This window comes from Sycon ciliatum, chromosome 12 (assembly GCF_964019385.1).
Source record: "Sycon ciliatum chromosome 12, ocSycCili1.1, whole genome shotgun sequence".
NCBI classification, from domain to species: Eukaryota; Metazoa; Porifera; class Calcarea; order Leucosolenida; family Sycettidae; genus Sycon; species Sycon ciliatum.
The window spans coordinates 12,802,200-12,824,234 of record NC_088654.1 but is presented as its reverse complement, the minus strand read 5'-3'; the positions used below and the strand labels follow the sequence as shown (position 1 = coordinate 12,824,234).

General features: G+C 48.9%; 4 protein-coding genes across 4 annotated transcripts in view; 2 read left to right on the top strand and 2 right to left on the bottom strand.

Annotated features, from left to right (window-relative positions):
* Positions 1–2,141: 2,141 nt before the first annotated feature.
* LOC135828466 (aromatic-L-amino-acid decarboxylase-like) lies at positions 2,142–6,489 on the top strand. Its single transcript, XM_065340916.1, has 2 exons — positions 2,142–2,515; positions 4,644–6,489. Exons 1-2 carry the CDS (start codon positions 2,349–2,351, stop codon positions 5,995–5,997), a joined length of 1,521 nt encoding a protein of 506 aa, XP_065196988.1. The 5' UTR covers positions 2,142–2,348; the 3' UTR covers positions 5,998–6,489.
* Positions 6,490–6,958: 469 nt separating this feature from the next.
* Positions 6,959–9,520, bottom strand: LOC135828874 (aromatic-L-amino-acid decarboxylase-like). Its single transcript, XM_065341306.1, has 2 exons — positions 9,232–9,520; positions 6,959–8,581 (listed from the first exon to the last, which is right to left on the bottom strand). The coding sequence occupies exons 1-2, from the start codon at positions 9,396–9,398 to the stop codon at positions 7,222–7,224; spliced, it is 1,527 nt and encodes a 508-aa protein (XP_065197378.1). The 5' UTR covers positions 9,399–9,520; the 3' UTR covers positions 6,959–7,221.
* A 1,686-nt stretch (positions 9,521–11,206) lies between these two features.
* On the bottom strand, positions 11,207–17,117 carry LOC135828873 (aromatic-L-amino-acid decarboxylase-like). Its single transcript, XM_065341305.1, has 2 exons — positions 16,727–17,117; positions 11,207–13,222 (listed from the first exon to the last, which is right to left on the bottom strand). Exons 1-2 carry the CDS (start codon positions 16,891–16,893, stop codon positions 11,818–11,820), a joined length of 1,572 nt encoding a protein of 523 aa, XP_065197377.1. The 5' UTR covers positions 16,894–17,117; the 3' UTR covers positions 11,207–11,817.
* A 411-nt stretch (positions 17,118–17,528) lies between these two features.
* The window catches only part of LOC135828231 (2-acylglycerol O-acyltransferase 2-like), a 5,382-nt gene continuing 875 nt past the window's right edge, over positions 17,529–22,035 (top strand). Inside the window, exons 1-2 of the mRNA XM_065340682.1 lie at positions 17,529–18,511; positions 18,872–19,071. Coding sequence (XP_065196754.1) covers positions 17,856–18,511; positions 18,872–19,071 — 856 coding nt within the window. The 5' untranslated portion in view covers positions 17,529–17,855. The remainder of the gene's footprint in view (positions 18,512–18,871; positions 19,072–22,035) is intronic.

The window sequence follows — 22,035 nt, the reverse complement described above, 5'->3', positions numbered from 1 at the left end:
GGGCTCAAAGGTAACCCTCCAAGTACTTCCCCAGGCTTCCAGCTGGTTCACGGCTGTCTGAAGTGCAGCTGCGGCGGCCTCTGTGGTCTGTCCAGGCATGACAGACGTGTATAACGTAGTATCATCAGCATACACGGCAATGGAGACGCTGGCAGGTAGCTGATCTTCGGCGTCGTTTATGTATACTAGAAACAATGTGGGCTCTAGGATGCTGCCCTGAGGGACGCCTGACCGGATGGTAGAGGGGTAGAGGTCTGTCCCCCAACAACAGCTTGCAGCTTCCGGTTCTGGAGGTACGATGTTAACCAGGCCAGCAGTTGCCCACCAATGCCATAGCCTCGAAGCTTGCAAGAGGAGCCCAGGGTGTGAAACCCGGTCAAACGCGCCTGCTATGTCTATGGCGAGGGCCTGAATGGTTCCGCCCTTGCTGGTGGTTAAAGCCCATTCATGCTGGAGCGACGTTAGTAGGTCAGCTGTGCCGATTGATTTCCGAAAGCCAAACTGGTTGGCAGACAGGAGGGTATTGCTGTTGAGATGGCTGATGAGCTGCTGGTTGACTATTCTTTCCATCACCTTGGATACTATACAGAGCAAGGAGACTGGTCGATAATTACGGACATCGCCCTTGGCCTTGCGCTTGTGGATGGGAACCATATTGGCTACATAGTGCTCCACATTATTGTGTTGAGCCCTCTCCGCTGGCAGAAGGAAATTTTCCTCCTGTTGCAATTAGTCATGTAGATACTCTCTCATGACAGAGATGTCAGTAGCTAGACTAGAGTGTAGAGAGATGATCAGTGAGCTGCTGCAAGTAGCTCATGCACGCCTTGTACATGGGCACGTCGACGGTGGTGACGTCGTCTGCAGACTGCCGAACCCTATTGTGTGCTCGTGATTGCACAAGATGGGAGAGCTCTGACGGATAGGTTTAAAAGTTAATTAAAGAGGGCGGGACCGAGTGTTGACCCTTAGGATGTTACATGTGATAATGAGATAGCCAATCATAGCGGAGGACGTATATTACACATTGTCATGTCATTGTCCTGTCTACAGCCTTACAGGCAGTGCATAAACGGGAAAATATTGACCCAAACTGCACTGGCAGCTCGGTATAACCCGACCACTTCACGCAACTACTGAAGTACTGTCTTTAGCATGTAGCATTTAAAACGTCTCACAGTTTGAGTGGGTACACGTGACAAGTAGATCTACATGCTCAGCACGCGCACGGCGGCTGGAGCAGTCCAAGTCCAACTACATGACGATGATTGTTCCAATGTGCAACAACTGACCAGACTCATGAGTGAGGTCCATATGCAGTGCTGGTACTTTTTACATGCTGCCATGCCAACCAAGAACATGTTTTCAACAAAACAAGCGTTATCTAATACCATAACTTTTTAAATGACTGGACATGTACAACGTAGATATACCAGATGAACGTTCTACATGTACTTTTAGAAAACAAGCTAGTACCTAACTCTCCTCATCCATGCGCTCTAAAGCCGACCATTGCAATGTCAATTACACTATCAGTATCACCTTCTCTGACGAGCGTTTGATAGGCGAAACAGCTGTCAGAAGGAAATGTTTTACCCGTGACCCCTTCGTTGTTTGAAGTTATTGGTGTGAGTAATGGCTACCGAGGGTAGCAATGGTCGGCTTTAAGTTTAGAGCGCATGGAGGAGGAGAGTTAACGAAGTAGTGGTTGCGACTTCGCCCGTACGCGACATGAAGTAATCTCAAGTCAAGTCAAGTCTTGACAGATGCAGAACGTTTGGCTCTCAGCGCAAAGTGCTTTCTAATTTGCATTGCCATTATCAATTAATTACATGTACATTTATGGCAACTAGCACTAGTGAGTAGTGGCTAGTAGTAGTAGTGCTCAAGTAACTACATGTAGTTCGACAGATCTCATACAGTGTACCAGAAATGGAAGGCAAGAATGTTCGCTTCACGTTTCCGGTGTGGATCTTCATCATACGATGTACAATGTAGATCTACACGTCATGTACATAAATCATAATGGCTGCATTCTTTCATCATGATCGGTGCCACCTGTGGCCCGGTGTGGGACTATCTTTGCACATGGCCATATGGCTGTGTCTCACTCACACTCGCAGTATGACATGCCTCTCTTTTCCGCTGTTCTCCTTTTTCCATGCCGGGTGCATCATGTGCATAAGCAGTGGATCTACTACTACATGATTGTAGTGTTGCTATTACTAGTATTAGTATTAGTAACGTTATTACTTCAAACGAAGTACAGCTCCATGATCTGAACTCATTCCGAAGCCTGTGATAGGTCCACCGTCAGTGTAGCACCTGTAACGGTGGTTTTTGGCGTTATGGATGAGCTTCGCCTGTCTCCCGAGTCCTTTCAGGAGCTGCTAGGAAAGATCACTCCTCTCATCATGCAGTGTGTTCGAGATATCGACGAGGGACCGACGTCCTTTGTTCAGTCACTTGAGAACAGTGCAGACTCGGTGGAGCAGGCCAAACAGCTAGCTGCAGCGTGAGTTCAGTTACATGTGCGTGTGAACGACGTTGCATACCAGTATATTTATGGCAGGAGAGTAACCGCGATCTAATAATAATAATAATTATTATTATTATACATGAATGACTATGTACATACCAAACCTGTACACTGTACTTGATCTTTGACTCCTGTGCATGTGGCGCTTGTGGCTCAGGGTCGGGATCACTTTCACAGCACATACCCGCTACACACATGTCCCGTGCACTGCAGGCTGCGCTGCTGCTGCTTTATCCATAGATCTACGCGGTAAAGCCGCTACTGGGCCAGTAATAGTACTAGTAGGCTAGTTCGAGTAGCTTCTAAAACTTACTCTTATTATGGGTCTCTGCTCTGGCGCTAGAGCGATGAGCTATCGCCTGTGCGAAGTGTGGGCGCTCTTGCGATAGGCTAGCCTAGGCTAGGGGAGAGCTCTGCATGCATGGTGCTTGTGCAATGACAGTACAGGTACAGCCTACTACAGGTACTAGTACAGTCATGTACTTCGACTAATAGTACTAGTACTTAGTAGTCCGGCTGACTTAAAGTTAAAACGCTTTAAAACCACAGGAAATTTTCAAAATTCTGCATTTTGTTTTAAAACTAGCTGGCTACAGCATTGGGTATACTGGCGCAAATAATAAGGGGATGAACAAAATTTTCATCGTTTTATTGCACATTGTCTCCACAGTTTTACAATACATGAATACAGTGTACACAAATGTCGATCCAGCTTGTATTACCTACTGATTGCGGTTATCAAATTGTTGTCTCCTCGCCGTTTTAGGAAACTAGAGGCCACATGCCACGTACTGCTCTTTTCTCTCCGAAACTCAACACTTGCAAGCCAGATATGAAAGAAAGAAAAAATCATCAGTCACACCACCGGGTCCCCGGGTCCTGGTGGTGTGACTGATGATTTTTTCTTTCTTTCATATCTGGCTTGCAAGTGTTGAGTTTCGGAGAGAAAAGAGCAGTACGTGGCATGTGGTCTCTAGTTTCCTAAAACTTTGAAATTCTCCGTGAAGTCCAAATTTGAAATTGCAATTTGTATTTCCTCGCCGTTTGTTCAAACAAAATAATTAATGTTTTTACTCCGAGTTTCACGCACTTATCAGAGAACAATGACCAGTAATGAGTAACGCTGGATACTGGTTTATGGACCCACAAAGCCAAAGTGTAAAATGAGTCTAAATGACAGTTGTGAAAGATTGCATCGCGGCATGACTTTGAAAGTGAAAGGTGTGAATGACAGCAGTGGTGAAAATTCTACATTTACTTCAAGTGACACGCACTGGAGCCGGTTGTCTGGTACTTGTTTAGGTGATGCATGTGGATGGTTTGAAGTTCCGAAGGTAGTACTTATTCTCGTGGTGACACTTTGACACAAGTTCACTCCTCTTGTTAACTAATTACTTAATTAAGAGAGAGAGATGCTTGGGTGTTTGCGCGATTGCCAAAATGTCCGCCAGGCAAAAGTCGCACCTTTTGCTTTTGTTGTTGTAGGTCACAGCTTTGCAGTGGACTGCCCATTGAATGCTACATGCTTTCCCTTCATCCTTCTTTGTCCAGACGTACTGCGATAGGCGGGTGTCCTTCCCGTGTTGTCTGTGGCGGAATGATGATTGGTCGTTATGCTAGCGTTTTTTGAATGTTGTTGCTGTTAATCCAGCATATTCATTCTTCTTCGGACCTGTGGTGACTCTTGCCTTATACACGACGCTCTTCATTAGACACGCTCCGTTTTCTGGTACACGTGAATGAACCAGGAAATTGCAGCCACCATTTCGGTGCTCCGCAGGAGGTGCATTTCTCCTCCAAGCATGATCCGCCCACCCCTGCCCCAGGCTACTGGACACTTTTTTAAATAGGTGTTTTGTTGTGTTGGCAGCTATCCAGGGCAACGACCAGTAACTACCCATTGGCGGATATTGCTCCAAAAATTCCACTGTGTGGAGATACTGGCAGTTGCGCTCTGGAGATGCTGGCACGTCATAGCGTGTCAGTCTATGCGGTTGTCTTTGTAGGACAACAAAGACGGGTTGCGTACTATATAAATGATCCTAGTGAGTACGATCTTTCTGTTTGCTTCTCTGTGATGTCATTCTGGATTATGTGTGCGCAGAATGAAAGAGGAGAGGGTCCCAGAAACGGGGAAAGCGATTGCCGACATACTGGATTCGCTCTGCAATGTTGCCGCTCGTGGAGGAGTCAACAGCGGCAGTGCAGGCTTCTGCGCATACGTTCCCATCGGTGGTTTGCTTCACGCTGTGATCCTGGAGATGGTCAGTCTCATCCTGAATCGGGTGACACCGCTCTTCCTGCTGAGCCCCGGCATGGTGCAGATCGAGTCGAACGTCATCGCGTGGATGGCTAGTGTTGTCGGGTACGACCCCGTCACGTCGTTTGGATCCTTCACGTCAGGTGGCTCCATGGCCAACTTTATAGGAATTCTGGCGGCGCGTCGTAAGTACCTTCGAGAGGAACAGATCTCCCAGGGCGCTGTCATGGCAACTAGTCAAACACACAGCTGCATCGGCAAGGGTCTGATCATGGCCGGCATACCTCGGTCATCACTCTGTCTCGTCGAGTGTGATGAAAAGCTCAGGATGTGTCCAGCGGCGTTAGAGAAGTGCATCAAGGCGCAACGAAGTTCCGGTCACAAGCCGTTCCTGGTGGTAGCAAGCGGAGGCACGACGAACACGGGAGCCGTCGATGATCTGCGCGCCATATCGGCAATCTGTCGTTGCCATGATGTGTGGCTGCATGTTGACGGTGTGTACGGTGCAGCATTTAACCTGACGCAACGCGGTCGTGAGCTACTGGATGGCCTGGAAGAGGCCGACTCCATTGCCATAGACCTTCACAAGTCATTCTTTCTGCCAACAGTAACAGGGTTATTGCTGGTCAGGGAGAGATTCTACCTGAAGAACGCGTTCACCCATGATGTCCACGCGCCGTTCCTCCCGCATGTGGCGGCAGAGGAAGACAATTTCATGGATATGTCTCCCGATTTGACGCGGCCCTGCTATGGGCTGCGCCTCTGGTTTCCGTTAAAGCTGTGCGGGATCGGGAAGTGGCGTACGGCTCTGGACGATAGGCTTGACTGGACGGCCGAGTTTACCGACGGGTTGCGCAAGATGTCCGGCATCGGAGTTGATCTGACGACAGAGCCCAGCCTGACAATTCTTACGTTCCGCTACACACCACCGGTCGGTTCTGCAGCAACGGGTGACCGTGGCGCTACGCAGCCAGACCGGCAAAGTGAGGAGCATCTCGCGTATCTGCGCCAGGTCAACGAACGTCTCCTGGTGTTCATCAACCGCCGCGGCAACATCTTTCTGTCGGCCACTACACTGCCCGGGAGCAGGTACGTGATTCGTGTCTGCGTACTCAATATACGCTTGACACGGGAACGTCTGATGAAAGGCCTCACCGACATCTCCGACGGAGCAAAGCACATCGCAGAGCAGCTGTAGAGGTTATTGGAGAATCTCCTTAATTAATACGCTGGTTTTCAACCTCTATTTAAAAAAAAAAAACACTCAGTCCTATGCTGTAAGATATTCATTGGTACAATGAAGATGTGTGATGAGTGTTGCACCATTCAGTGCAAAGCTCAAACCTTTCTCCATTGTTCTCTCCTCGATTTCTTCACTCAGCTTTTTATTGTCTTCATCGATAGACACTGTACATACATGTACATTGCGATGAGGTTAAAACATGTATTGACCTTAAGAAGAGGTTGTAGCGTGCAGCAACACATGTATTCACCTATTTATTTAGTTTATTTACCGGTTTTACTTTTAAATCTGACAAAACATTGGCATCCCACTCATTGGATGTTGCCTTACTTGAGCTTTCCAAGTTAGAAGGCTGTTGGCTTTTTCCCGGCACATAGATGTGTTGTAGGCGTAGGGTTGCTGAATGTTGTTGTTGTTGTTGTTGTTGTTGTATACTTTATTATTAAAGTCGGAATCAAAACAGGCAAAAGCCTAATGACTCAGTATCCTCCACCAGCTTTTGTTCCGTGTCGCTACTCCGATTGTACAGATAAAACGATAATATCATTATTATGTTCTGTTTACGTCGGTGGATAGTTAGGAGGGAGCAGTCTAGGATTGGTCCGGCCATGCCATACCCTGTTCTTTCAACGGTTGTGCATGCTATACTATACTAGGTACTCATGACTAGCCTTTCACAAACCTGCCAGCCGAAAAATTCGCCGAAAACGAGGCTTATCGAAAAATCGTTACGCTTGTCGCCGAATTTAGAGGGCTCCTTTGAGAATCGCCGAAAATCTACAAAATTTTGTTGCAAAGTGCGTTTACGAACGAATGATGTTGCTGCAAGCATGACCGCTCGAGCTCTCTGCTTCCGTACTTGTAATACTAGTGAGTTGAAGTGTCCTTTGACCTCCTCTCAAACACACATTAGCCATTAGGAAGATTGCTAGTAGTAAAATACTAGAATTATATTCCCAATTTCTCAGCGAATAAAAAGTTCTTTACAAATGAGTTACATATCCAAGTGACTTGAAATTTTTGAAATAATTTATTTTTGTGTACAAAATACTAGTATATTGGTCCTTTTCATAGGTTATATATTATATATTTTGGGGATAGTCTCTCGATGCATGAGAGAGAGAGAGTTGCTCCTGGCTCAATTATACAGGTCAACTCGCTGCGTCAACTGAACAATGGCTAGACATGTGCTGCGATGTGCTTCACTCCGTCGGAGATATCGGCGAGACCTTTCATCAGCCGCCCGTGCGTGAGGCGTATGTTGAGAACGCACACGCGGATCACGTAGCGGCCGTCTGGAAGAGTCGTCCCTGACAGGTAGATGGTGCCACGGCAGTTGATGAACACGAGGAGCTTTTCGTTCTCCGTGCGCAGATACGCGAGACGCTCCGTACTCGCCTGCGGCGCTGGTTGCACAACGCTACTGCTGCCCGCTGTTTGTGACTGGACAGCTGGTGGTGCATAGCGGAACGTAAGAATTGTCAGGCTGGGCTCTGTCGTCAGCTCAACTCCGATGCCGGACATCTTGCGCAACCCGTCGGCAAACTCGGCCGTCCAGTCAAGCCTCTCATACAGAGCCGCACGCCACTTCCTGATCCCGCATAGCTTTAACGGAAACCAGAGGCGCAGCCCATAGAGCGGTCGCGTCAAATCGGGAGACAGATCCAGGAAATTGTCCTCCTCGGCCGCTAACTCTGGCAGGAATGGCGCCTGGACATCATGAGTGAACGCATTCTTCAGGTAGAATCTGTCTTTGACCATCAGCAATCCTGTAGCCTGCGGCAGGAAGAATGACTTGTGAAGGTCAATGGCAATGGAGTCGGCCTCTTCCAGCCCATCCAGTTGCTCACGGCCGAATTGTGTCAGGTTGAACGCAGCGCCATACACACCGTCGACATGCAGCCACACGTCGTGGCGCCGACAGATTGCGGACACGGCACGCAGATCGTCTACAGCTCCCGTGTTCGTCGTGCCAGCGCTTGCCACCACCAGGAACGGCTTGCGACCGGAAGTTCGTTGCGCCACGATGCACTTCTCTAGCGCCGCCGGACACATCCTGAGCTTTTCATCACACTCGACGAGACAGAGTGATGACCGAGGTATACCGGCCATGATCAGACCCTTGCCGATGCAGCTGTGCGTTTGACTCGTCGCCATGACAGCACCCTGGGAGATCTGCTCCTCGGGAAGGTACTTGCGCCGCGCCGCCAGAATGCCGACAAAGTTAGCCATGCTGCCACCGGATGTGAACGAGCCGAACGATTTGGCTGGGTCGTAACCGACGACACTAGCCATCCACGCGATGACGTTCGAGTCGATCTGCGTCATACCGGGGCTGGACAGGAAGCGGGGCGTGGCCCGGTTCAGGATGGCGCTGACGAGGTCGATGACGGCCGATTGCAGAAGACCACCGGTGGGAACGTACGCGCAGAAGCCGGCGCTCGCGTTGTTCTTTCCTCCGCGCGCGGCCACGTCGCAGAGCACGTGGAGTATGTCGGCGACGTCTTCCCCCGTTTCCGGAACACTTTCCTCCTTGACCCTGCATAAAGACAGGGAACAACATGAGAATCATAAAATGCGTACAGTTGACTAGCTGCAGAAATTAGATAATAATCACGTCATAAAGTCCATATTAGTGATGCCCTTGAAATGATCGTGTAAATGCGTGCCCTTTCAAAGTCAAGTTTTACAGTCCCGTCTGTGATACATTGGGCTCTTTCGATTACACATGCTGGACCCAGGTAATTATTTTTCGAATCGGAACAGAATGAAGGGATTGCGGCCATGTAAACGAACGACTACACGTAAAAATCGTAAAAGGGGATCACGTGGGATCCCGTACACCCTCGCGCAAACGTGAACCTATAGCGTGGCGTGTGCGTCAATTCTGGCGGGAGAATTAGCAATTCCGCCCTCTCTTCAGAATCGGGGGGACGATTCTGACGACGGAATTTGGGTAATCGATCAGTGCATCCGTCATAACTAATTCTAGAATTAACCGAAATGTGTGTAATCGAACGCACCCATTGTTACATTATCTCAGGACCATCGTAAAACAGGAATGATGATTGTTTGCACAACTCCGAGGTTCCCGTCATGCACTCAGGAACTTCTGGATCGCGGTCCAAAACAGATACAGTGCTGTACATTGCTGACTGCAGAATAAAGTGTGTGGACTGGTTGTCTCACTTTGCAGCTAGCTGCTTGGCCAAGTCCACGGAGTCGGCGCTGTCCTCCAGTGAGCGTATGAAGCAAGTCGGCCCATCGTCGATGTCCCGAATGCACTGCAGCATCAACGGAGTGATTTTTTCCAACAGTTCCTGAAAGGACTCGGGCGATATGCCAAGCTCGTCCATTGCAGGGTCATGGAACAATTTTCCCGTGTGCTACAATCAATATTTTAGACAATAGTCACCTTTCTCTTCGCCGGTACAGGCTACCCAAGGCCCGGACGAAAATAGCAACTATTTATTACGTACCGTCGACGTCGTATCAGGAAATCAGGAAATGCACACCGATTTTACCATTTCCAAATTCCTGGAACCTGGAAAAGAAGTCACGATCACGGCGCTCAGTCTTTGATACGTCATGTCGACCATGGCATACATGACACATGTACATGGTAGACTACAGTCTACATGGCATGATGCATCGATAATAATTATTAATAATTATCACTCCAACCACTGAGCTATGGGACCAGGCTGAACCTAGAAGGCGCTGACAAGTTTTTCACTCCAAAGGCAGCTCACAACACGTGCCACACATACTGATGGCACTTGGGTCTTTTTCCCTCCCCCAGGGGACCAACCACGGTGGGTCTGGCGTTTTTTTCTCTTTTCAAGCAGTTCACTTCCCCAACTGATCCTTTGAATATGAAGTTCTCCCAATCCTTTCCAAATTATCACTCCCTTATTAGTATTGACTCACATAGATTTTTGCCATACCTTAGCAGTCAAATATTCCTGCATATTTCACTCCTTAGGGCTATATTGACTGCTTATATTTGACTGCGTAGGGGTTGCGCAGTTGAACGGTGCCTAGTGCAGCATTGTCACTGCATGAGTAGCCCAGTAGGTGGTGGTGCAACGGTTGTGCAATCATAAAACCGGGATTCATGAGGTTATTGTTCTGGAATTTGAAATAAGGACTGTTTGTCGTGATAAATCTAATATTGACTTCGTACTTGGTCAGTATAGGAAATAAAAGCCGAGTAAAAGACCTCGGCTTCGCCTCGGTCTTTTACTCGGCTTTTATTTCCTTCGCCTCGGTCTTTTACTCGGCTTTTATTTCCTATACTGACCAAGTACGAAGTCAATATTAGATACTTATTATTAATATTTAATAGCCAAAAACACAAATCAAGGCAGGCTACTGCCGCTAGGCAACACTCTTCCTTGTCAGTCTCTGCACAGTCTCAGCCAGTGGCTGTGTGTATGTGTCATTGTGTGTGCATTGAGCATGTTACCATGGTTACAGTCGCTAGTGACTGAAAGGGAAAGAGTATTTTCCCAATAGGAAAATGCTTCTCCGAACCATGAACCATGATGCCCTCGCTGCTCACCTAGTACCTATAAGTCGGTGTTCACCGAAAACTAACTGTGTTTTCACCACCTGTGTTTTCACCACCTGCATTATTGATGCATCCTGACAGTAAGAACAGTTCGAAAAGAATTTGAAATTTCTTCTGAGATCTTTTAAAATTGATGCATTTGGGGATCCAATTTACTCAGACAATTATACGGTATGTACTGATGATCTCTAGTAGCCGAAACAGCTTGCTGTCTACAGCATTGGATCAAGCAATTACATAGTATTACGTATTGAGAAGTGCAGACTCCCATCACAGAGAACCTTCTTGTATCCAGTTATGTAGTTCCGAAGAGGAACATACGGTTCCGGCCGAACTTGACACTTGACTGACTCACGGCTGCCATCCGGCACTACTTGGGCCTACTCAAGCTCAACTGATGATGGGTGAATTCCCCGTAACACTATAATTGAGCACGGAGTAGTGCTTTCTTGCAGGTTTGCCGAGTGGAAGTGGCGACGTGCTCCTCGTGTGCTCCGGATGGCCGTCGTGAGTCAGTCAAGTGTCAAGTTTGGCAGGCAGTGTGTGTACCTCGTTGGAACAACCAACTTCATAACTAATATCGCCGAAGTCGCAACTTCTAAATTCTTCTATTCGTTCATTCAAATGTCTGAACATAAGCAAGAGCTTCTTGCCCGGTCCCGCGGGCAGAGATGCATAAATAATTTGAAAAAGGAAAGGAGAAAATCGAGAAGCAGTATCGACACATTAATTTCTCCAGTTGCATGAAGAAGAGTGAAGACTCGGTCAACAAGGAAAATATAACAAACAACCTCACTTCCCCGCATAGGCATAGTTAGGATCTAAAATACAGTACTGCAGAGAAAAAAAGAAGCTATGTTGCAACTCTTAGTTTCGCGTTATCGGCTTCGTCATCAGGCAACTGGTGGTCCAAAACAGGTGATCTGGACACAAGGGAAAGCGAGGCAAGGAGGGGAGAAACAACAGTGCAAGCTTCAGACGCATGGGATAATCCAATCCATGCTCTAAAACAGATAGCACTCTCACTTACAATTTATTTTGCTGAACTCCGGTGATGTTCGTAGAACCATACTGGACCGGATGGGGTACATCCTGTTGCCGTTTGCTACAACACCGAGCATTACTGTTCATTTGGGAGTTTGGGTGAATTTGAATATCACAGTGCAATCCACCAATCAATCAATAAATAATGAATCATTCATTCATTCAATCACCTGGGTAGACTCCGTGAGCTCAGCAGCCGATGCTGAAGCACGTATCTCAGCAACGCCATCGCGAATGTCCTGCAGTCCGTCGAGTAGCCGCTGTCGCGTGAGACGGACGTGAAGAATGCACGCGCGAAGGACAAACACCTCACCACCGGGCAGGATCGTGCTCGACAAGAAAATGTGATCACGGCCGTTGATGAAGCGGAGGAGTTTCTGATTCGCGTCGCGGAGCCGCTGCGAACGGCACACGCCCGATGAAACTTGACCTGCACTGACATTGCCAGCCATGACTGATGAGCTATCGTCCTCATGTGTGGGTGCGTAGCGAAACGTTAAAATTGTAAGGCTGGGCTCGGTCGTCAGCTCGATGCCAATCCTGGCCATGGCCCGCAGACCGTCCGCAAACTCGCCCGTCCAGTCCAGCCGGTCGTCGAGTGCCGCGCGCCACCTGCCCAGGCCGCACAGCTGTAGCGGAAACCAGAGACGCAGGCCGTAGCACGGACGCGTCAGGTCCGGCGAGTGGTCCAGGAAGTTCCGGTCGTCCTGGTCTACGTCCGGTAGGAAGGCCGGCTGATGATCGAGCGCGAATGCCTGCTTCAGGTAGACTCTCTCTTTGACCATCAGCAGTCCTGTGGCCTGCGGCAGAAAGAACGACTTGTGAAGGTCTATGGCAATGGAGTCGGCCTCTTCCAGGCCATCCAGTTGCTCACGACCGCGTTGCGTCAGGTTAAACGCTGCACCGTACACACCGTCGACATGAAGCCACACGCCATGACGCTTGCACACGCTGGCCAGCGCTCGCAGATCATCGACAGCTCCTGTACTCGTCGTGCCCGCACTGGCCACAACCAGGAACGGCACACGCCCGCCATTTCTCTGCGCCACGATACACTTTTCCAACGCTGCCGGACACATCCTGAGCTTTTCATCACACTCGACGAGACAGAGTGATGACCGAGGTAAGCCGGCCATGATCAGGCCCTTGCCGATGCAGCTGTGCGTTTGACTCGTCGCCATGACAGCGCCCGTGGCTATATTCTCCTCCGGCAGGTGCTTGCGCCGTGCCACGAGAACGCCAATGAAGTTGGCCATTGAGCCGCCGGAGGAGAACGAGCCGAACGCCACGTCCGGATCGTAGCCCACAAGCTGCGCCATCCAGGACAGCGCGTTGAACTCCAGCTGCACCAGGCCCGGGTTAGAGATGAACAGCGGCGTGGAGCGGTTCAGCGCGGCGGCGATCAGGTCGGCCACGGCCGTCTGCAGTAGTCCGCCCGTCGGCACGTACGCACAGAAGGCGGCGCTGCCGCCGTTGCGACCAGTTCTCGCCGCCACGTTGCACAGCGTGTCCATAAGGGAGTCCAGCCGCTGCCCGGTCTCCGGTGCGTGTTCCTCGCGCAGCCTACAGAGTCAGTGACAATGGGATAAGCAGAGGCACATTTCTCAGTTTCTCAGTACACGCAGACTCAACTGTAGCCATCCCAGGGTTCTAGCCAAAGGAGTGCGGGGCAGCGCCACCCTACTCTGATTGACCCCCCCCCCCTTTGTGAAAATGTGGTGCTCCTCTACTCATTTGTTGATTTCTCTGTTTCTTCACGCCATTCAACGAAAATGTAGTCGCAATTACCCCACTACAGTCCATTCAGAAAAGGATGAGCGCTGGCTCTGGAGAGTTTGGTGATTTTGTCAGTGCCGCGAGATTCGAAAATTGAAAAAGGGTCCAAAAAAGATACCTCAACTGGGGTTTGAACCGCAAATGTACTGTTCTGCAAGTGGAGTGCGCGGGTTGAATTTCCATGGCTTTTCCCCAATTCAGTGCTTTGGGGGCAAAACCTGGCCGAAATCCTATTCTTGTTATGGCTTGCTCTTTGGAGAAATAGACTTCAAAAACACAATTGGAAGAGCATTCCATGGGGGATTGCCAAAAAAAGTGACAAAAACTCAAAATTTGACCCATTTATGGCCAAAAGCTAGGATATCATCTTTTTCTGAATGGACTGTAGTCGGTTCATGTTCTGTAGAGGCGTGTGTCTGCCTCAGCACACACCCAAACCACACAAAGGACCAGCTCATGGCTATAGCAAGATAACTCTGCTACAAACTGTGACTCCAAGCCGCACTTGCTCGAAGCCTTCCAAAAAAACTCATAAAGAACTATAGCCAACTGATGACCGCGCTGATACCGTTCAGGTTATAACTTGCATGCGAAGAACTCAATGGCAAGACAGTTTTGGCAAATGGAAAACTGGGTCACGGAGTAACTGTATCCCCTGCCCACCCCTCTTTTTTTTTTTCTTCTTTTTTCCATATACAGTGGAGATTGGATAAAACGACACTCCTTGGGGAGAGAACAAAATGTCACTATTCGATCTGTCACTAAACCCGATCTTCGCAAAGGACTTACTAAACGACTTGGGCAACAGAATTGTGTCGCTAAACTCAATTTGTCGTTATATTCAAGGTCGTGTATATCCGATCTCCACTGTATAAACTTTTTTGTTTTTTTCAAAGTCAACCTTTTTCTTGGACGGCGGATATGGAAGGAAAGCATGCAGACAATAATTGCAAAGGAGGAAAGGAAATAAAAGGCAGGAAGAAAAAATCGGTCCACATACCGGTAAACAATGTTTTCCGTCCCACCCCTCTACTACCGTATTATCCCCAAAATATGTACAGTAACACACACACAGTTACTTTCATTTTTTCAAAAGGTGGTCAGACCTGTACTGCTATAGGAGACTGTACTAGTATTGGAGACCGGTGTACTTTTACTGTTTCTCGAAAGATTGATTGCCTGGGTCGGGTGGCAAACAACTCATGATGATGATACTGTAAGGCTGTAAATGCATCAAACCATGGTAAATCCAGTGTACAAAGACACAAAGACGAAAAATGGGTAAGAAAAACGAAGTAAGGTGCACCCTGGTATCTCTACCCCAGTAGTGCCCATCACATCATTCCGGCATGTACTATTGGTAGAGACGTGTCCATTTATATTTTGATCCACACTCAACATATACTACTGTGACAATTGGAGACGTACTAGTATTGGAGGCGTGTATGTTCAATGGGAAAAATACGGTATCTTGACCTGGCTAGAACCCTGCCGTCCGTTATATCCGTGCATCTTCACAGTACCGTCTCCAAGCGGTCAATTCACATTCGGTCAATTCAGCGCATGCGCCGGGTGTGAATAGCAACGGAATAGTGCAGTTGTCAGTTGACAAAACCCCTTTTCTTTTTCTTTTTCTTCAATTCAGATGATTTTATTTTACTCCTTTTTCAGTGATTGGTGTACGGCACTGAGACTGCTTGGAGAATGTTGTGAAGACTCAGTGTATGGTTAAGCACAGCCTGGCAATGCTAGCATATTTACAAACATGTTATACAGTAAAACCAAGAGTCCATAACCCCCAGAGTGTGCAACGCCACATAAATGTCTGTCACAACTCGTTTTCAACATTACGTCATTTTCATGTAGCTGCGCGTGCAGGCCGCGACATTCGCTACATGAAAATGTGCATGAAAATGACGTAATGTTGAAAACGAGTCGTGACAAGACCCAATCGCGTGTTGCACACTCTGGGGGTTATGGACTCTTGGTAAAACCTGTGACTAAAGACCACCGTGACCGGCTAGCGACCAGCCTGCTACCACAGACCACTTCGCCAGGCACGGACGGTCTCACATTCATGTATGGTTGTGCGGTGCAAACCTCTAAATACGGACCACCTGCCACTAAAGACCTCTTTATCTGGCCCCGAGGGGTGGTCGTTAGTTACAGGTTTTACTGTAAGCTCTCCCGACGCAGTTTTGCTTACGTCAAAGCCCTTACAGTGGACAAGAAATCAGTTGCCTGTCAGGGGTTAAGTGTGCGTGTGACGTGGGGGGGGGGGGGGGGATCCTTAGCGATCAGCCGGACTTAACTTAGCGCCCATCAACTTTGTGGTACCGCGTCCAAATTCTGTGTGTTATTTGAACATAGTTTTCCACTTATTTGTCAGCACTGCTGCAAGTTGCAACACACAGTACTAACAATAGGGGTGTCAAACACGGTACGGTCACTACGGTATTACGAAGGATTAGCGAGACGAAATTCGCGTTCGCTCTCCAAGGAAAGTCGAACTCAGGTACGGAATTCGCGTTATGAGAAGGATTAGCAAACAGAATTCGCACATGCATGACGTTGACACGACGTACATTGTGTACAGACAGTACAGCGTGGTAAATTTATGACTGCTCTGACACGAATCCGCGATTCGTGTTGCGGCTACTTTTCCGAACGAAAAATGCGAAAGTTCGCCATCCAGTTCGCGAACTGAAAACTGTTTGCGAACGCGAACTTCGTCTTGCTAATCCTCCGTATTGACCGTACCACTCTTTGTCCCAGGTACGCCCTGAATCAATAAATGCACTGATCTGGGCTGTAAATTTCCAGAAAATGTTCGCTCAGCAACCCCTCCGCCACGAGTAAATTGTACTTCAGATGGATGACCGTACCACACTAAAATACCTTCCGACTCCCCTGAACAAGTGTGTGTAGCCCATTTGATATTACAGGGATGTAGGAAGGTATTTTGGGGTGGTACGGTCAGCTACCTGACGTGCAATTTACTCGTGGGGTGGGCAGGGCTCCTGTGAGAAATTTAGAAAACTAGAGCCCAAATCAGAGCATTTTATTGATTCACAGGGCACCCATGACAACGAGTGGGACGGACATACCGCGCGCGCCAACACCGTAGGGACTGCAGCGTGTCTGTCGACGACCCTGGATAATGATGGTAAAATCCATGAACAACTATCCAGCTATCTATCGGACACAGCCGCACTGCCTATCTCCGGAATAGGCTATGACCTTTGGGATATCCTGAAATAAAGATTCGTCTAAAAAAGAGAATATTCTTACTTGCTTGCTAATGTCCTGCCGCGGTCGCGTTCCTGCACCTCGCCATCCAGAGAGTCCATGAAGCTCGTCGGGCCAGTGTCACTGCGGCGCACGCACTCTGCAAGCCATGGCGTCACCTCTGCAATCAAGCGCTCAAAGTCCTCAGCAGATATTCGCAGCTCATCCATTGGAAATTCTCTCTCGTCGAGTGATTCTCCTAGCTGCTAAATCCGAGTAATCAATGTTTTATTATAAAAACACGTTAATTTCTGGTCAAAACTTGGCTTAGCAGTGACTTCCGACGGTTGGCTTGGATGCCTTTGTTGGGTGAGGCGAAGAGTGAAGGAGGGCATCTGTTGGCTTCACGCTCATCTTGTTGCTCGACATCGCTGCCGAGAAAGAAGAAAATGGGTTGTACGTAGGCCCAGGATTTGATTATTTAAAATTTATTGTGTTCGTGCCTTGGTTGTTTTTGACTGCAGACTTGCACTGCACTGGTGCCTGGCTGTAGAGTGTAGTGGTGGTACATGGTCTACCTCTGCCTCTGGGGAAACCCCCGTCAACAGTCCAGTTCTGACCAGGGAGTAGTAAAATACGCTGTATTTTTACTACTCCCTGTTTCTTTTTTTTGTGCACGTGCAGCTTTTTGAATCGTGCATGCATGCGCGCACGGGCAGCTTTTTGAATCGTGCATGCATGCATACGCGATGCATGATATCAAGAGTACATAACCCCCGGGGGGTTATGTACTCTTGATGATATGCGTGCAGCGCTTCGATGTGTGACCTTTGGAAGCATAACCTTTCGAATGTGCAGACTTCTTCAAAAACTGCTTCCAAAGATTCCAGATCAGCAGAAGTCATTGATACTATTGATACTAGACATGTTGCACAATAGCACTTTTAGTAGTTCATAGGAAACTCTCAGCAGTCCCGATCTTCAGTTGTTTGGATTAGTTCCAGCGGCGAGCGATCAGTCTGCGAGTTGTTGAAGCTCGAGTCTCTACCCTAAATTTATTTACAATTATTTGCGAACCAATTACAGTCTGGGACTGGTGCTGTGTTGTACGTCGTGGACATTGTCACCGCAAGCTTCCTTAAAATTCCGACCAAAAGCTGGGTAGAGAGGCAGAGAGGTTGGACAGGCCACCATGGCGATCAAGTTCGCGCCCATCTCCATCCCGCTGTCTAGGCGCCTGCAGACGGCGAGCGTCCTACTGTTCATCCTGCTGTTTCTGGTCGGCCACGTGTCCTCGTGGTTCGCCCTAGTGCTGTTCGCGCTGAATCCGTTCTTCACGCCGTTCGTGATCCTCTACCTGTTCTGGGTGTTCCACTGGGACAAACAAACTCCGTTCAACGGCGGCCGTCCGTTCCGCTTCATGCGCCGGCTGGCCGTGTGGCGCTACTTCCGCGACTACTTCCCGATCGCGCTGCGCAGCGACAACGACAATGGCCTTGATGCCAGCGTGCCGTACGTGTTCGGCTGCCATCCGCACGGCGTGGGCAGCGCGGGCGCTGTGTGCAACTTCACCACGGACGTGACCGGCTTCGACCGCCTGTTCCCGGGCGTGGATGTGCGCCTGATGACGCTCGACGTCCAGTTCGACATGCCCATCTGGCGCGACCTGCTCATGGCGCAGGGCCTGTGCTCCGTGTCCAAGCACAGCTGCCTGCACTGCCTGGAACACGGCACGTCCATTGCGATCGTCGTGGGCGGTGCGGCAGAGGCGTTGGATGCGCGGCCCGGCTGTGCCGATCTGACGCTGGCATCGCGGCGGGGTTTCGTCAAGCTGGCGATGATGTCCGGGTAAGTGGTTGCTTCTGGCTGGCACCTCCGGGTTGTGTTCGGAAGTAGCTAGACGCTCTTGCGATGGACGTACACAAAGTGTGTTCGATGTGTGTGTGTATGTGTGTGTGTTTGGGGGGGGGGGGGGGGGGGGTATCATCTTCATCACACCATGGAATCCCATCTGCGCTTTGACGTGGAGAATCCTGGAATTTTCATTTAGGAAACCTGCGAGACCCCTGTGTGCATGCGTCTGTGTGTGTGTGCCTGTGTGTGTCTGTGTGCGCGCGCGTGTGCTTGCGTGCATGTCTGTGTGTGTGTGTGGGGGGGGGGGGTGCGTGTGGGTGCGTGCGTGCGTGTATCTACCTCTTGTCTGCACAGAGCCTCTCTGGTGCCAACGTTCTCGTTCGGCGAGAATGATATCTATAATCAGGTTCCCAATCCGCCCGGCTCCAGGCTGAGAGAGTTGCAGAAGCGCTTCACTAAGACGATGGGCTTCTCACCACCGCTTTTCCACGGCCGAGGCATCTTCAACTACACATTCGGTCTGATGCCGCACAGACGACCGGTCACGACTATCGGTAAGCTATTGTGTTTTAAACTGTGTTTTTTTGCCAGACGTATAGTGTCATTGGATACGTCTTGCTTGTGTCCGAGTGAACTCCGAGGCGAGTCCAGACTGGGAGCTGGGCCAGAGACCTTGCTTCATTTCGCAACTGTTATGTTCGGCCTGCCAGTCACGCAGGAGTCCATTGCGGGACAGGACAAGGACTGATTTTATTTCGAACGAGCATGCGCATACAATACAGGTGTGTGTGTGTGTGTGTGTGTGAGAGAGAGAGAGAGAGAGAGATAGAGAGAAAACGACGACAATCGCTATGCATTACAGAAACCAGGCTTGTTTCGACGTCAATCTGCTTGGCTCCAGTCGGGCACTTTGGCCAGGTTCCATTTTTTTCATCTGCGGCCCGCTGTGCAAGGATGCACGCTAATCTTTGCACGGCGTAACCGTACATTTATTATGCAAATCACGTAGAAGTTACTTTGGTGGGTGTCATCTCCTCACCTCCCACCGCTTTAGGAGCTGCATGTGCGCCTTGATCCTTGAACGGTGGCGGCGTTCCTACGGATGCGTCGGCCTCTAGCCGAGTGTGACGCGAACCGTGAATTTTTTGTAGAAGTTCTGTATCCCGCCAGCCTGAGTCATCGGCTATTCGGGCACTTGGGTAAGAGCATCAGGCTCAGCCGGGATATCAAGGTCACGGAGCCTCGATTCTATCTGCTGCACTAGCAGAACTAAAAATGATAGTTCGAAGTAGGTGATATGCCAAGTTACGTGCACCAAACCTTGGAAGGGCGTTGCAGAGGAGTTGCTGACAAAGTTCAAAGTTGTACGGTTACCTGTGACTTGTGCTCCTCGAGAGCTCAAGTCTTACCATTTACACATTGTAGTGTAATTTTTGTGTGCAATTGGTGTCCAATTCCCTCCCAAGTCTAGTTGCACAATATGCGGTATATCATCAATTCAGCGGTCGCATGCGAAAAGGACTGCAAAAAGGACTGTCGGTTGCATGACCTAAAGCAAAGACAAGTAACTCGACTCTCTCTCTCTCTCTCTCTCTCTCTCTCTCTCTCTCTCTCTCTCTCTCTCGCCAAAATTCTTGCGAAATGTTGGTCCTCAAATTCCTCTCTATCCTTCTGTCTTTATCTCCGTCTCTCTATCCCCCCCCCCCCCTCTCTATAAAGCTGTGTTCGCAACTGGCACGTGTATGCGTGAAACCACGCGTTTGTGCGTATTTTTGTTGGCTTTTGGGGCGCCACGCGCCGAAATGGAAAAACGCGTACCAGCGTACATGGTGGGATCAAAACATTAGTACTCGAAGGTGTCGCACGTGCTAAATACGACTCGGATTGCTGTTTTTGTGAAAGCTTGAGCGCGGGTTTGGGCACGCATGAACCGCAAGCGTACCGCGTCCACGCGCCAGTTGTGAACACAGCTTAACTCTCTCTCTTTCTCTCTGTCTCTGTCTGTCTCTCTCTCTCTCTCTCTCTCTCTCTCTCTCTCTCTCTCTCTCTCTCTCTCTCTCTCTCTCTCTCTCTCTCTCTCTCTCTCTCTGTCTCTCTCTGTCTCTCTCTGTCTCTCTCTCACACTCTCTCACTCTCTCTCTCTCTCTCTCTCTCTCTCTCTCTCTCTCTCTCTCTCTCTCTCTCTCTCTCTCTCTCTCTCTCTGTCTCTCTCTCTGTCTCTCTGTCTCTCTCTCTCTCTGTCTCTCTCTCTCTCTCTCTCTCTCTCTCTCTCTCTCTCTCTCTCTCTCTCTCTCTCTCTCTCTCTCTCTCCCTCTCTCTCTCTCTCTCTCTCTCTCTCTCTCTCTCTCTCTCTCTCTCTCTCTCTCTCTCTCTCTCTCTCTCTCTCTCTCTCTCAAGAGAGATTTTGCAGACCATTCGTTCCTGCCAATTTAGTTTGATGTCACGAAATGCGAAACTTTGCCCGAACGTTCGAAGCTTTGAACGCAAAAGTTGAACAAAACGTGAAGAAGTTTCGCTGATTGTGGACTGGTGGTGAAGCTCGCTCGTGCAGTGTTTTGTCTTCTTTTGCAATCCGGTAGATCTACCCTTCGCTTGATCTTCTAGTGCTAGTTTTTGGATATGGAAACTCGTGTTGCTTCATATCCGGAGCCATCACCGATCTACTGCCTGCTGAGCTCCTCGCAGCTGGCTATAGCACTCCAGCAGCCAGAGAGTTGATCTCCAGCTGACTATCATTTCCAGTGCATACACATTTTTTTCTCTTTTTTTCTTCCCTCTTCGCTACCTTGTCATTGGAAAGAAATTCCCGTTTGGATTTTCCGAAGTAAAGCAAAGTAAAATAAAGAAACACACGGCGAGGAGACAATAATTTGATAACCGCAATCAATACAACTAGCTGAACCGACATTTGTGTACTTTATTCATGCAATGTAAAAACGGTGGAGACGATAAAATAAAAAAGAGATTTTTTTTGATTTGCAGATGGACATGGTTTTGATGCGCCACATTACGGCACAGGACAACCAGTTTGTCCATGAGTCTACGGCCATGGAAAGAAGTATTCAAAGAGCGCTCATCACAGGGTGCCGTTACTCGCAACAAATAAATTTCTTTGTTTTGATCAAGACCACTTGCTTCTTAGGAGCAAAACTCCTGCGAAAAAGAAACTGTGCAGGAACATTGCAGAACTTTGTGCAAGCCCAGACGCCAAAATTCTTGTGAAATTTTGCTCCTCAAATTCCTATCCTTCTGTCTTTATCTCAGTCTCTTCCCCCCCCCCCCCTTCTTTCTCTCTCTCTCCCTCCCTCTGTCTGTCTCTCTCTCTCTCTCTCTCTCTCTCTCTCTCTCTCTCTCTCTCTCTCTCTCTCTCTCTCTCTCTCTCTCTCTCTCTCTCTCTCTCTCTTTCTTTCTCTCTCTCTCTCTCTCTCTCTCTCTCTCTCTCTCTCTCTCTCTCATTCACCTACACATTCTCCTATACCCCATACTTAGTTTTTTTTCTGTAGCTCTTCTTGGATAGC